The following is a 15,516-nucleotide window of genomic DNA, read 5'->3' on the forward strand; positions in this document are numbered from 1 at the left end:
GGTAAATGTATGCTGCTCCAAGAGACAGGGAGAAATCTTTCCCCTCCCATCATCACAGAAAGGCAACTTGGGGCCTAAGGGGGTCATTTATTGATTCACTTCTCCAAATGTACAAAAAATTAGAAAACAAACCCTCCCCCTCCCCACCCACAAATATCAGCCAGTCCAGGGCATTCAAGGCCAGTGCAGTTAAGAGATGAGGGGGCAGGAAATTAAACAGAACAGCAGCAGCAGCTGGGTCCCCTCTGCTCAATGTGGCTTCACTTTCCAACAGCTTAGACTGCCCCACAGGGCCCCACCTCCAGGAGTGGCCATGGGCTCTTCTGCAGACAAGGGCGATGATGACACCAAGCCCCCCTCCCCGCTCACAGATCCTCCTTGGGTGCCTTCTTCTTCTTCTTGGGTTTTTCATCTTCCTGTAGAATGGGTGGGTAAGTGGCCTCCCGCTTCAGGTAGCTGACAAAGTCATTCACCTCACGCCCCCCCTGTCAAGAAGACACAAGTCAGGCAAAGTGCAGCAGTGCTCAAGGCATTAAGTTCCAATCACTAACACATACAGCACCCTCAACACATTCCACTTGATCATTTATGCCACTTGCCATATTTTAGGATTAATGGGCAAAAGCAAGAATGAAGAAGACTTCATTGCAACTGCTTATTATTACTCTAGGGCAGGGGTCAGCAACCTTTTTCAGCTGTGGGCCAGCCCATCGTCCCTCAGACCATGATGTGGGACGGACTATATTTTGAAAAAAATAAAATAAAAATGATCGAATTCCTATGCCCACAAATAACCCAGAGATGCATTTCCAAGAAAAGTACACATTCTACTCATGTAAAAACACCAGGCAGGCCCCACAAATAACCCAGAGATACATCTATATATAGAAAAATGTAAAAATCGTGAAAGTGCGTGTTCTACTTTTCTCCGTAACCGTTGACCGATCGTCTTGAAATTTTGACACAGCGATCCAGGCCACTCCCCGAGGGTTGTTAGAAACAAAAATCCCTCAAATCTCACACCTGGGCAGGTACTGCTTTTCCACAAAGTAAAACAGCACCCTCAAGTGGAATTCCTCCCACAGTACACCCCCTCCCTTCTTGTGAAATCTACACCACACCCACAAACCAAATAATGACATCATCAACCAAGCAACTGAAACCACCAATGTGGCCATTCTCAGACCCCTAGGCCCCTGCCAGGCCGCTAGGCCCCCACTAGGCCCGGGGGGGGGGGAGAGAGAGGGCGAGCGCCCGGATCGCAGGTCGCAGCACGGCCTTTGTTTTATGTAGGCCCCTGCCAGGCCGCCATGCCCCCACTAGGCCCGGGGGGGGGAGGGGAGAGAAGACAAGTGCATGGATTGCAGGATGCAGCACGGCCTTTGTTTTACGTAGGCCCCTGCCAGGCCCCCCACTAGGCCCGGGGGGGGGGGGATAACCCACAGCAACACACTTGGGGGCATGGCAAGGGGTTTTTACTTTAAAATGTAGCAGCACTACCCCCCCAATCCCCCCCCAAATAACCACAAGACAAAAATAAACACCATCCTTCAAAACGTCATGAGATACGCCAGTCACCGGGGGGGGGGGGGCAGAATAGATCATGGATCAGGACACGTGGGGGCAGTCACAGGGATTAGCCACAACAACGCACCACACCCACAAACCCCACCTCCACCACGAGATCCTGTAAAACAGGGGGACTCTGAGGCTCAGGGGGATCTGAAGGGGGCCTATTACCCTCCATTTGACAGACTAACACACAGCAACGCATGCAGGGCCAGCTAGTTTTAAATAAAAGGACACATTCTTTTTATATAAAAACATGCTGATTCCTAGACCGTCCATGGGCCGGATTGAGAAGGTGATTGGGCCGCATCCTTAGGTTGCCTACCCCTGCTCTAGTGAACCCGTTACAAGCATGAACTCACCTCATATTTCTTTGGACTTTGCTTGCTCCCCGCAGGCGAAAAATAAATTGTAGGGAAGCTGTCAACAAAGAAAGAAAGGAAAAAGGACCGCTCAGCAGAGCATTCAGTGGTATCTTGAATGACTGACCTGGAGGAAACATGCCTGGTATTTACATACACAAGCTTCCATACAGCAGCCATTCTTCAAGGTGGCATAGTGCAAGCATACAATGTAGATGTGGGTGGGGCGCAAAGGACTCCTCCTAAAAGGCCCAATACTGCAGCGTTTCTCAACCGCTGTTCCGCGGCACACTAGTGTGCCGTGAGACGCTGGCTGGTGTGCCGCGACGTGCCGCGACGAGAAGGGCGATTTGCATTGTCACGTGCCTGGCGGCCGCCAATATAAACTGCTGCCCCCCGCTGAAAAGCAATATTTCTCCTCCTCTTTCCCAAAGCTCAGTGCAAACGAGCCTGGCGGCCGCCAATACACAACACTGACCCACCGGACGGCTTGTGAAGCCTTATTACAGGAGATTGCAACCAACACAGCAATTGGCAAGTGTTTCTTACAGTCATAATTATAGTCAATATAGGGCGGCACAGAGTTAAATTTTTAAACTTTTTTAATGGTGGTGTGCCTCGTGATTTTTTTCACGGAACAAGTGTGCCGTGGCCCAAAAAAGGTTGAGAAACACTGCAATACTGCACCTGCAAGACAGCTACTCTGTCACTGACAGCAGAGGGCAGGCAAGAACCAGCCAGTGGCTACCAAGCATAATTCTCTTACCCTCGCACTTCGTAGGGAGAAGGCACATCATTGGCTGTAGCATCCATCTTGGCTATAATAATGTTGGGATCTTTGCCGAGCTGTTGAAAGATAACCCAGTCAGCAATTACACACTGGCAAAAGCAGTCAACTCATGATAGCAGAGCAGTGCCAGTCCCCTACGAGAACCTTGCTCAAATACACAGTATCAAGGCCCCTGCAGATAAGAACCCTTCTCTCTGGCCACCTATGAACAGGAACATCTATTAAGGGAGAGAGACACTCAGGCACTCGGATCCTCCTCCCTCCCCTTGGGCATACCTTCTCTCCAAGCTCCTTGTATTTGGGTTCCAGGTTCTTGCAGTGGCCACACCAAGGTGCATAGAACTCCACAAGCACATCCTTGCCCTCAGCATTCACGATTTCATCGAAGTTCTCAGCCACAACCACCTGGGGAGAGAACATGCAGGCTCAAAAGGGGAGGTTCCCAAGACACACTGTGCCTAATTTTAGTGTTATTAGAAGCTGAATAATATGCAGGAAGCTTCTCATTTTCCCAGCAGTTTACCTGACCTGCATCTATTTTGTTGTTACAAAACCATCAAAGCACAAAAACTCATTTTGGTCACCCTGGCCACACTTGTCCCAAGGAATGGATGGGGGAGTACAACCTAATAGCTTGTCAAAGGATACACTTCTGGTATCCTTCTAGACTGCTTGCATGGGCTGGAACTAGGTAGCATATCATACATGAGAGGATAGCCTCAAAAGATGGTCTGGTGTGTGTGGGGAGAGAGACCACCTCTGGCCTGCTCTGTGGCCTTCGTCTCTGGTTCTAAATAATATTTATGTGAAACTGATGAAAGAAGCCACCTGCGAGGTTTGGGGCTGTGGTATCAATATATAGATCACATCCAACTCTGCCAGATTCCCATCTATGAATTAAATTTCTGAATCCTATGAATTGAATTCCTGAATTCCAGGTGTTCAGTTTTGGTATGCATCAAGGATATATAAACTGAAACTTAATTCAGAGAAAACATAGCTAATTTAAGGTTTGCTTGTAGTTCAAATTTTTGGCTTGTTCAATCCAACTTGTAATTTAAATTGTATTTTTCATGTTTGTTGATGAAACTGCCCAGCAGCTATCAACATCAGCCCCTCTGGGGCTACAGCCTCAAGACATAGCTCAGAAAGAGCTGAAGTTAATAAATGTGCACATTAATCTTACTTAAACTGCATGTCACTTAGAATGAAGTGGAGAAATTTGTGGGCATTTTTGAATTTGATATGAGATGTTTTGGGGTATTGCACGTCAGTCATACCTTTAAGGCCACCTGCTGCAACATGACCCAAAATACAGCAGGGGAGTCCCCTTCTTGGTTATTCTTATTCTAGTTTCTTTTAATCTAGGCATAGGGAACCCTCCAGATGCCGTTGGCCTATTGCTGCCATAATCCCTTATCTTTGGGCAACGCTGGGTAGGGCTGATGGAACTCCATTATCATCTGAAAGGGCCTGAGGCTCCCACCACCCTTGAGGAGACAGCACAAACAGCAGCTCCCACCTTTACAGGCCCATCATTGTTCTCTGGGATGGGCTCAGATTTCAGGTATTTCTTCAGGTTTCCATCAAAATAATCCTGGAGGAATCTCTCCAGGGCCTTCCCATCACGGCTGCAAACCAAACAAAAGAATTGTTTCAACCAGTCCTTCCCCAACTTGTAATCCCACTTCTAAAGTCACTAGAAGAAATCCCACTTTCTGTCCCGGATTCCCTACTCCAGACCACCCCAGAAGCAGTGTGCACCCTTGCAGTATAAACAAATGCTCCACTTACGAGAATTCCTCCTGCATGACAAATTTCTCTCCCTTAGCTGTCCTGATGGCAACAAGAGGAACATCAGTGGTAGAGCCATCCAATCCAAACTCTGAGAGCTCATGACCAAAGGTCTTCCGACTAGCAACAGCAAAGTTGAGTTTGTGTCCAGCATCCAGGAAACTCCGGGCTACCTTCATCACTCTGCAGAAGCAATGACAAACTTTTTTTGTGATAGCCCAAGATAATCAGGAGTCACAGCACACCTGTCTTCTTCAAGGCATGCATGAAGGCAAGCAAATCATTTTAATTAATTAAGAGCCAATTTTGGAAATACCCTGGCTCAGGCAGAGGTGGCGATGTGTTCAGGTCAAAGCAGTCCCAAATTCTATAGCTAAAGGATCAAGTGTGCTTGGAGCAGGCTCAAAGAGCCACCAATGATTGGCCAAGGGCAGAAGTGTCACTGCCCAGTCTCATTCCGTAAGTTATTCACTGCTGATGGGGGACCTCCATAGCTTATATGTACTATTGTTGGCTTCTTGCCCCCACTCTTCCTAGGAGGGGGAGGTTTGCATGCTGGAACTGCTGCAGCCCTTCTGTTTGGGCTACAGAGCAGCCACAAGAGGCATGGCCTCTGGCACAGATGTAAGAGTCCACTGGATAAGACAAAGTGTACTGCTCTCAGTGGTCAACCAGATGCTTGTGCAGATGTTTTCAACCTTTTTGAGTCCACTGCTCCCTTGACCAACTATATTCTTTCTGTGACACCCCTGTGGGACTCAGGAGCCCAGTTATGTCACCCCTTGCCTGCAGAGCTGGCAGCCTCTCACTCTTTTCAAATACCCTCCCTCACAGAGTTTTTTCTCAGCCTCCTCTCCTCTCTCCTCTCCTTGGAGCTCTCTGGGCAGGTCTCTGAGCTGCCTCCCCTGCCCCACAGGGGCATAGGACTTGTCTGTTCATTCCCAACAGAAAGGGCTGGTGAACTGGCTGGCTAGGCTCCCTCACCTGCTTGCTTACTACGAGGCTGCCTGCAGAGCTTGTAGCCAAGGATGCTGCAACAAACAGACGCACAAGGGAGGCAGAGACGTGAAAGAGCATCCAAGGAGGGAGGGAGGCACCCCTGACCATCATTCAAGGCACCCCAGGGTGCCAAGGCACCCTGGCTGAAAACCACTGCCCCAGTGGGAAGCCAGCAAGCAGGACCCAATTGCAGCATCAGCAGTGATCTCCCCACCTATGATTCCCAGCAACTGGCAGGTCACATTGCCTATGACAGTGGGGGCAGAACATATCAGTAGCTTGCAGGTCTCTCCAGCCTCACTCATTTCACTTCCCCATGGGAATTCCTTGCTGTGTTCTCACCTGTTGCGCCAGTAGTTGGAGCCCTTGGGATTCTTTTCATAATCTACGTCATAATAAGCCACCAGCAGGTCCTTGCCTTGGATCAGCTCTTTGTTGTCTTCTGTCATGTGTGGGCAGATGCCAAAGCTAAAGAACAGAAGGAACCCCAAACTCACATTAGCATGTAGATCTCACACTGTGGACACAGACACACACTCTTGACTGGTAGGAGAGAAGCTGCCATGCACTTACATGTTCTCCTGAAGGAACTTCTTGATCTTGCCAGTTGTGATCTTGTCCTCTGTGTATCGCACAGTGTTGTCCTCAAACTTGTTTTCCAGGTGTGGGGGACGGAACAGGATAATGCCTCTGTGGAAAGTTGATCAGTGCAACTTGACAGTGAACCAAGCACACATCACCCTCAAACAGTCTGTGCTCTTGCTAGGGCTTGGCTTACTAACAGGACTCCCTTATTCTTTCAACATGGGCTTCCAGCCACATTTGCTAGCAGGTGTCTCAGCTGCTTAACCAATTCCCCAAGGAAAAGCTGAATGACAGTCAGCAAGCACCTCAAGCTCCGACTTGCCTGCTCTCTTCAGGTGGCAGGAAAAACAAACAGGAAGCAGCCCAGCAGGGACTTGAGTGTTGGAGGGGGGGGGACATTGCATAGGACTGTGGAAGGTACAACCACTATTTTACAAAGACAGTTGCTAGGAACATGGCTTGCCTATACTGGCAAGCCATTTCAGTGTTGCTCAAGCTCAGTCCAAAGAGAACCAGTGATCTATCCATCAGAAACAGCTTGCTATGCAAGTGGGGGGAATTCATTGTGGGGATCAACAGGAAGCCAGCCAGAGCTGTTATGCCCAGATGCATTTCTGAAGTGTGTGTCTTATATTCTTATATTTTGGTAGACCAATCAGGAGAATAGAGGCCCATGTGCTACTTACTCGCCATCTGGCTCATATTTCTTAACTAGATCCTCATCACTCGTGTGCCCAAAGCGGTAATGGTCTCTCAAGTTGCTTGCTGCTTTCATGTACTCTGAATGTGCATCACCAAACAACTCCTTGAAGAAGCCTGCAGGACATCATAAAAGACAAAGGACTCCATTTGAACATTTGAAAGAGGAGTAGCAGAAGCAGTTTAGCTATTCCATCTGGACACAAAAACAACTTGGATTGCCCAAACCAGTGAGCCATATGCAAGAACCTGCAAATTACATCCAATGAACCCAGTCACTGGATTCTAATATTTGAAGCTGGGAGTGGCTCAAATCAACACTGCAGAACGTTTTTATCTGAACATTTTTATTACTGAGATAGGTTAACGGGGTGCCACACTTAAAGACTGGAATAGAAGAAGCAACTCTGCACTACCAGTTCAAAACTGTGTGAGATCTTGTGCTAACACCTACAGTCTATGATGCCCAATTCCAGCAAGACTGGATAACCCCCTCTACCACTTAGCATGCGAAGGCTCAGGAAAAAAAATCTGATCACCTCCCCCACCCCAAACCCCCCCACTACTTACCCACCACAGCAGGATCCTTTTCACTGATGAATTTCTCAAAAGTATCAGAGCGGAGAGCAACTGAGGCTGGCCCAGCCTGTTTCTTCAGGTGGCTCACAATTCCATCTTGGGAGAGAAGTTTGGCATAGTTAGTGGCAGGCTGCATGTAGGGACTGCTTTGGGGACATCCAATGTCTTCAAAAACTGCACTATACAAGGCATTACACAAATATCCTTTAAATGAAGGCCTCAATCAGAAGAGCCCAACAGCTAGATCAGAACAAAGGCCCATATTGTCTAGCATCTTGTTCTTGCAGAGGCCAACCAAATGATGTTGGGAAGTCTACAAGCAGAACATGCATGCAATAATATGCATGCATGTGCCAGGCCTGCTGCAGACTATTAACCAGCTCCTCTAGCACTCACTGAGCCTGGCCTACAGCTCCTTACCAGCTGTTCTTGGACCATCATAGGTACCAGACTCTTCCCCGTTCCTGAAGATCTTGAGAGTTGGATAGCCACTCACTCCATACTTGTTGCAGGTGTTTGAGTTTGCTGTACAGTCAACCTTAAAGAGAATGTGAACAGGGTTTGCCATTTTCACAGTAAAGGATGTTAACATCTCTAAAGAAACAACCATCCAGTCTGCACATTGCCAACAGCATGGATGCATGCAAACGTCCTCATCCAAACATTCCCATCTAACACCACCAGAGGCTCTTCCTATACCTCCAGGGACTTTGATCAAAAGAACAGCAGACATAGATACAAAGCTTTTTATCCCACGTTACTCCCCACCACATTCACACAGGCATCAATGGAACTGACTCCCAACTCGACTATCAGTAGTCAACCAATTTAACTTATGGAAAGGTCCCTTTTCTGCATGAATTTCACATAGAAGCACATTGCAAAACTAACCTTCACAAGTGGAACTATTCCCTTTAGCCTGGTGGCAGCAGACTCATACTCAGGAGCAAGGCGTTTACAGTGTCCACACCTACAAGATTAAAAATTCAATGCATGGTTGGCATACAACTTTCTTTCATTAGCAAGGACTGTTGCTGGCCCAAAATAGCACCTGCATCTCAACAGGTCAGATAAAAATCAATGACTAAAACTGTGCAGGGTTTTGAATTTTAAATTTGTTTTAAAGAAGTCAATACTCTTGAATTAATAGGTCAGTGATGGCGAACCTATGACATGTGTGTCGGCACTGACACGCATAGCCATTTTTGGTGACACGCTGCCGCATGCCGAGACCTCACTTCTGGCCACTGGCGGAATGCCGCTGGCCCAACCCGAGCCCACCTCCCCAGCAGCAGACCCGTTGGAAGAAGGCCTGAGCCCAGAGTCCCACTGGGAAAGACCTCTGGGTTTTGCCTTATTTTTTCCATTTTAAAATATTTTTTTATTTTTTAAAAAAATTTTAATAATTTCCCCCCTCTCCTTTTTCCTTTTTTAAAGGGGAAACAATTATACATTTTTGCTATTTAAACTATAAATATCGTGAAATTATGGTTTTTTTCCTCTAAGTGACACACCACCTGAGTTATGCTCGGTTTTTTGGTGAATTTTGACACATCAAGCTCAAAAGGTTGCCCATCACTGAAATAGGTTAATGTGACATAATTTATATATAAGCACATTAGCCCATCCTTGTATTCAAGGACTAGTCTGGCACAGACCACCAGAATTTATTTATTTATTGTGATTAATATCCTGCCTTCCAGACGATGAATGCTTTTGAGGCATACTACAATTAACATCACTATCCATGGGGCAAGGGAGAAGAATAAGCAATATGGTAGAACACGAAAGTTACAAGGATCCTTCCCAGAAGGCAGCTGGTAGTTGATGGCCTTGTATCAGGGGCAAGCCAAGTTAGACAAAAGCAGGCTCTTGACCTCCTTTTTGTCTGCCTCTTTTGATTTCCTGAGATCCTTCCCTAATGGCAGTTGCGAGTTCAATGCAAGTGTGATGGGAGGGATGGATCAATGTCTCTCCTCTTTGCTCAACACAGAAATCAAGTGGGTTGCTAGACAACAGAAGTCTCCTCTTCCATACACCCAGCATAGGCTTAGACCTGCAGCTTCCTATATCTGGCCAGCCTTCAGTGGGCTAGCGTTTAGCTGGCCTGTAATTTTGAGTGGTTTTCTCTACAGTGAATCATTGCCCCCACCAGATGCACATTCAAAAGGAGGATTTACTATATGAATACACAATTTGATCATTACTAAAATATGAATACTTGCATTAAACCTACAAAATGTAGGCATAAATATGGTTCCCAGATTCCCGTTTTGGCACTGACCAAACCTGCTTGTCTTCAGCAAAGTGTTGGCCTTGTGTACCAAGTCTCATACCATGGGACTTTATGCTAAACTGTCTATTGTTCTGTGGTGGGCTATGTTTTGCTTTTATTACAAGTATACACTATCCTGAGATTTATTTGAATCGAGGACCACTGAGACACTTAAAACAAAACTGCTCTAATCTGCCCAATAACCATTGGATTTTGCTTTGGCCTAACATTCATGGGGTCTTTTTGTGTTGTGGTGGGAAATAAGGCAAAGCTGTCCAAGGAGCTGGTCCTTAATTCTCACTTTTAGGCTGTGGTCCTGTACCCACCTACCTGAAAGAGAGTCTCACTGAACTCAGTGGAATTTACTCTGAGCTAACTTGTGCAGGATTGTTCTGTTAATCTGACATATTAGGGGTGCCAACTGTAAGAAAGACCCTTTATATGGGAACATTTTGAAGACATTCCCACAAGAAGAAAAACATGCAAAAAGAAAACAATGTACCGAAAGTGATGCAAGGTTTGGCTATATGAAGCAATGTAAATGGTACTCTTATTTAGCTGTAAATTAAAGTGGTTAGTGGACAGTTTTGCACCGTTGTTTAGGAACCATATGAAGCCAGTGGGCTGGGCACCATGAATCATACATCTTGCTTGGCAAGGGCATCCGGCTCCCGCAACAAGCACAAGCCAATAGTGGCCCCATCAACCCCATGAAGCGAACAGAGCGAGGAGGCTTCGCCATGCTCACAAGGGTAGCGCCCACGGTTGCTGGTCCATCAAGAGCCAACTAGCCACCGAAGGCTAGCAGGCGGCCAACCTTCTTCTGTTTCTGCCGATAAGACGCCCTGATGGCTGCCCCAACTTCTCCGCAAAGGTAGCGGGCACTTCCCAGGGGAGCCACAGCCAATCCCTGGTAGTGACAGCCCCGCGGAACAGCCAACCGGGAGCAGCCACGGCAATAAGATCCCGCCCACCGCAGGCACTTGCCCCGCTGTAGCCTGGGGGCTGCAGTTTCAAAACCGGCTGCTGCACCAGCGCCGGAATCACCGCGGCTTTCCCCGCCCGACAAAGAGGCCGCTACCAACCCAAACCATCTGCCCTTCACGGCAGCCGGGCGAATCGCGGAGAGGCCTCCGCGAATATCGCTTCCGGAATGCGCAGAATTCACCCCCACAGGCCTGACAAGAGGTAGCGGCGAGAGGGAGATCGGCAGGCGGACTCCCTCCTTCCTTTCCTCCCTCGCTCTTCCCATTCTCGGCTCCGCGCCAGTTAAGGCAGCGGCAGCAACGAGGGGATCCACCGGCCTGCCGACCTCCCTCTCCCCGTCTGTCTGTGGACCTGTGGGAGGCGCGCGCACGAGAAACGTGCCGCTCCTCTTCCTGCGCGCGCAGAGCCGAAGCAGCGGGGGCCGCCCCGCCCCCCATGAACGCCCTGGCCCCGTTGCCCTCCCCGCCCGCCCTTCTCTTCCTCCGACCCACCATGGGGCGTAGAACTCGACGAGGGCGACGCTGCGGTCGGCCAGGCCGCTGTCGAAGTCCTCATCGCTGAGCTCGAGCACGTCCGAGGCACGTCCCGGCAGCGGCACAAGGGCGAGGAGCAGGGCGAGGAGAAGCGCCTCCATGAGGCCCAGCCGCCGGCGAACGAGAAAGAGGGAGAAAGGTGAGGAAGACGGAGAACGAGCCGGAGAAAGCGGCGGCTGAGGCGACTTTCGTTTTCTCTCGTTCTCGCCTCAGCGGAAAGCTAAAGAGGAGGCGGAAGTCCCGCCCCTCCAGGAGACGGGGCCGGATTTGCAGTGTGGCAGCTGCTCACTGGCCCACGCCGGCGGGAGGGCGGCCAATGAGGAGGAGAAATAGTGGCAGGAGGAGGCTGGGTGGCTCTACGCTCGTCGTCATAGCGATGCCGCGAGGGGCCGCCCTGGGCTCGCGCTCCAGAGCGGGCTTCGCGGGTTGGCCCGGCCTCCCGCCATTGCCTCCCTCGTCTCCCCCTCAAGAGCTGCGGCTGAGGGCTAGCTAGAGAGATGTCGGCGCCTTTTTCGAAAAGTGCCCCCTATTGTGAAGAGCTGGTCCCTCGGCGGAGCGGCTGAAGCCAAACTCTTGTAGCACCCTCGTTGCCCAACTGCAGCACAACAGCCCTGCAATGCTGACAGTGGGCCTTTCTCTCCGGCGCCTGCCGCCGCCACCCTCCCCACTTACTCTTGCATCTCCAAATAGGAAGGAACCTGGGATGCATTAAAGCAATTACTTTTTTAAAAAATGTTTTGAGCCAGTGGCCTAGCACTTCTCAGTCAAACCTACGCACACAAATTGCTGGGGAAAGCAGAGCGAGCTAGCTTCCAGCTGCCTTTTCTTTCTCCAAGATCAAAGCAGCTCGCTCATTTCCCTGACAGACCCCCCCCCCCTCAACCAGGAACTCTTGAGACCAACTGCATCTCTGTTTCCTTATGAGCTACTGATCCTAAACCCAGTAACTTGAATGCCATGCATCTAGGCACGTGGGAATTCTATGGGAAACAGACCTACTTCAGCAGTCAATTTAGGAGACATTGTTAGGAATAAAAGGGAAGCAGACAGAAAGAAAAAACAATATAATATGAACCTTGGTATTGTGGCTCTGAACTGAACCAACCCTACCCTATCCACTACATTCACTGTTCAAGTTCACTCACAAAAAATAAGCAAGACTGTCGTGTGTGGTCTAGTTGAGATTTGGTGAGTGATTGCCAAAGAAGTTGAGATTCCTGCATTGCTAGGATTTGGATTAGATGACCCTGAGGTCCCTTCCAATTCTACGATTCTAAGGAGCAGCTCAGCTTTTTTATCTCGTCTCCCCACCCTCTCTTTTTTACTATAATTTTTATTCATTTTCCATCAAACAATAATTCCAATTTACATCACCAATCTAATCTTTCCATGCTCCACTGAGCTTAAGACTTCCTTCCCCCCCTTCAACAAGCTTTCTATTACCAATCTATATGTCGCATTTATTTCTTAAACTGTAAAGTCCATATCGTAGGAATTATTTCAGTCTTGCTAGTGTCTTCAAACTTTTACAATGATTATTAATATAGTCAATAAATTTACTCCAGTCTCTCTGGAATTATATGTCCTGGTTCCTGACTCTGCAAGTCAATTTTGTCAGTTCTGCATAGTCCATCAATTTCGTCTGCCACTCCACAAACATTGGTACAGTATTTCTTGTGATTTCCACTTTTGGCCTAATAAAGTTCTTGCCGCAACTGTGGCATATAAAAACAGTCTTTGGTCTGCTTTCGCAATTTCTTCCCCCATCAACCCCAGCAGAAATGTTTCCAGTTTTTTAAGGGAAAGTATATTTAAGCATCTTTTTAAGTCATTATATAACATCTCCCAAAAGCATCTTATTTTGTCACATGTCCACCACATATGATAAAAATCTCCATCTTTTTCTTTGCATTTCCAACACATTCTATTATTCATCCTGTACACTTTAGCCAATTTTACCGGTGTCCAATACCATCTATACATCATTTTCATTACATTTTCTTTTAATGCCATGCACGCTGTAAATTTTAATTTTCATTCCACAGTTTTAACCACACATCATATTCAATATTATGCCCAAAGTACATTGCTCATTTTATCATAACCTCTTTTGTCTGTTCATCCATTGTATATCATTCCAGTAACAAATTGTAAATTTTTGATAACAGTTTACTTCTGCCTTCCAACAGCTCAATTTGAAATCTAGATTTTTTTATCCTCAAAACCAATTTTCTTCTCTCCCATAAAAACATCATTTAATTCATAAAGTCCGAGCAGGCTTTCTTCCTGGCAGACAATTAAAAGATAATGTAAGACGTATTGGGGATATAATAGAATATTTGGAGACCAGGAATGATAAGCAAGCAGTATTAATGTTTATAGATGCAGAAAAAGCTTTTGATAATATTTCTTGGCATTTCATGAAGAAAAGTTTGGAAAAGATGGGGATAGGAGGATCTTTCCTGAAAGGTATAGATGCAATATATTCTGAACAAAAGGCAAAATTGATTGTGAATAACGTTTTGACAGAAAATATTGATATAACTAAAGGTACTAGACAGGCGTGTCCGTTGTCACCATTATTATTCATCACGGTCCTGGAAGTATTAACCAATAATTTGAGAGAAGCTTCAGAAGTAAAAGATATAAAGATTAATCTCTTCCCTCTCATGGGAGGGGGAAAGCCCTGGGTCTTTGGTCAGGTATTAAGGACTCTTTTTGCATATGAAGGTGTTTGCAGGAGATATACAACTTTAAAACTTGGTGACACACAGCTCTTCAGATGAAGGCATAGCTGCCAAGTTTTCCCATTTCTCACGAGGAAGCCTATTCAGCATAAGGGAATTTCCCTTAAAAAAAGGGAGAACTTGGCAGCTATGGATGAAGGGTGGTATACAAATTTAATAATAACAATAAGCCTGTATTTCTATGCGTTTTCTTTCCTGACATGTAGAGATCCTGGCCTAGAGATGCAGCATCTTTTTTATGAAGGCGCTCATTTCATTTGACTGCACATGCCCTGTTACGCAATTCCTTTAGCTATGCTCAGCAATGCAACGTGTACATATTGGTTGAAGAGGAGGCAAACTTTTGGCTTAGAGGGGCTGCCCTCGCTGAAAAGGGATTATGTGTAGACACGGAATTGAGACGAACAAGAACTCCAGCTATATGCTAACACATCATTATGCAATTAGCCAATTGCAAGAACTCTAGCTATATGCTAACACATCATTATGCAATTAGCCAAACAAACACAAGTCTTAACTTGAGGGTCACTTGAACAGGACCACGTCAACCCATTGCATCACCACTAGAGACTAGCAACAGGCCTGGCCATCTCGTGACATGGTTGCACACATCTAGCAGAATCAAGCAGGGAAGAAGTGGTTTTCATGCTCAGCACAGCAGAGTGGTTTAAACCTCTCTCCCCAGCCCAGTGTTGTGATGGGGGATGCCCACTTCCTGAAGCTGTGATGTTACCAGCTGCTGTCATCTTTGTTGCAATGGGAAAGCACCTGGCCTTTTATTTGTTCATCAGACTGGACCCTGTATTTATGAGCAATGTTACCTGATGCCACCTTGGCTCGGTGGTCTACAGGCCAGTGGTCCTTCACCATCCCTGCCTTTTTCCGTATTTGCTATACAAACAGATTTTGATTCTGTAAATGGGAAACCCATTGCTCCCCAAGAAGTTCTGGCAGCTCTGACCTTCAGAAAGTTATTGCTAATATTTCATCGGAATCTCTTTTATTGTCACTTGTTTTGGGTCCCACCCTCCAGAGCAGCAGAAAACAAACTTGCTCCATCTTCCATGTAACCTTTCAGATATTAGAAGATGACTATCATATCACCTCTCAAGTTTCCTCTTCTCCAGGCTAAACATACCCAGCTTCCTCAACTATTCCTCATAAGGTTTGGTTTCCAGCCCCTTGATCATTTTGGTTGTCCTCCTCTGCACATGTTCCAGCTTGTCAATATGCTCCTTAAATTGTGGTGGCCAGAACTGAACACGGGACTCCAGGTGGGGTCTGACCAAGGCAGAATAGAACAGTACTATTACTTCCCTTGATCTAGACCAGGCATCCCCAAACTCGGCCCTCCAGATGTTTTGGGACTACAACTCCCATCATCCCTAGCTAACAGGGCCAGTGGTCAGGGATGATGGGAGTTGTAGTCCCAAAACATCTGGAGGGCCGAGTTTGGGGATTCCTGATCTAGACACTATTATTTCTGCTGATGCAGCCTAGCATTGCACTAGCTGGATCACACTGTTGACTCATGCTAAGGTTGTGGTCTACCAAGACTCCTCGCTCCCTTTCAAGCCAGATGTCCCTCATTCTATAT

General features: G+C 47.2%; 1 protein-coding gene across 1 annotated transcript; it reads right to left on the minus strand.

Moving 5' to 3' along the window:
- Positions 1 to 67: 67 nt before the first annotated feature.
- On the minus strand, positions 68 to 11,404 carry PDIA3 (protein disulfide isomerase family A member 3). Its single transcript, XM_035132156.2, has 13 exons — positions 11,131 to 11,404; positions 8,269 to 8,347; positions 7,798 to 7,915; positions 7,369 to 7,473; positions 6,786 to 6,915; positions 6,088 to 6,204; positions 5,857 to 5,982; positions 4,516 to 4,698; positions 4,244 to 4,352; positions 2,998 to 3,126; positions 2,698 to 2,777; positions 1,932 to 1,989; positions 68 to 485 (listed from the first exon to the last, which is right to left on the minus strand). Exons 1-13 carry the CDS (start codon positions 11,271 to 11,273, stop codon positions 366 to 368), a joined length of 1,497 nt encoding a protein of 498 aa, XP_034988047.1. The 5' UTR covers positions 11,274 to 11,404; the 3' UTR covers positions 68 to 365.
- Between the last annotated feature and the right edge of the window lie 4,112 nt (positions 11,405 to 15,516).

Source organism: Zootoca vivipara, chromosome 14 (genome assembly GCF_963506605.1).
Source record: "Zootoca vivipara chromosome 14, rZooViv1.1, whole genome shotgun sequence".
Classification (NCBI taxonomy): domain Eukaryota; kingdom Metazoa; phylum Chordata; class Lepidosauria; order Squamata; family Lacertidae; genus Zootoca; species Zootoca vivipara.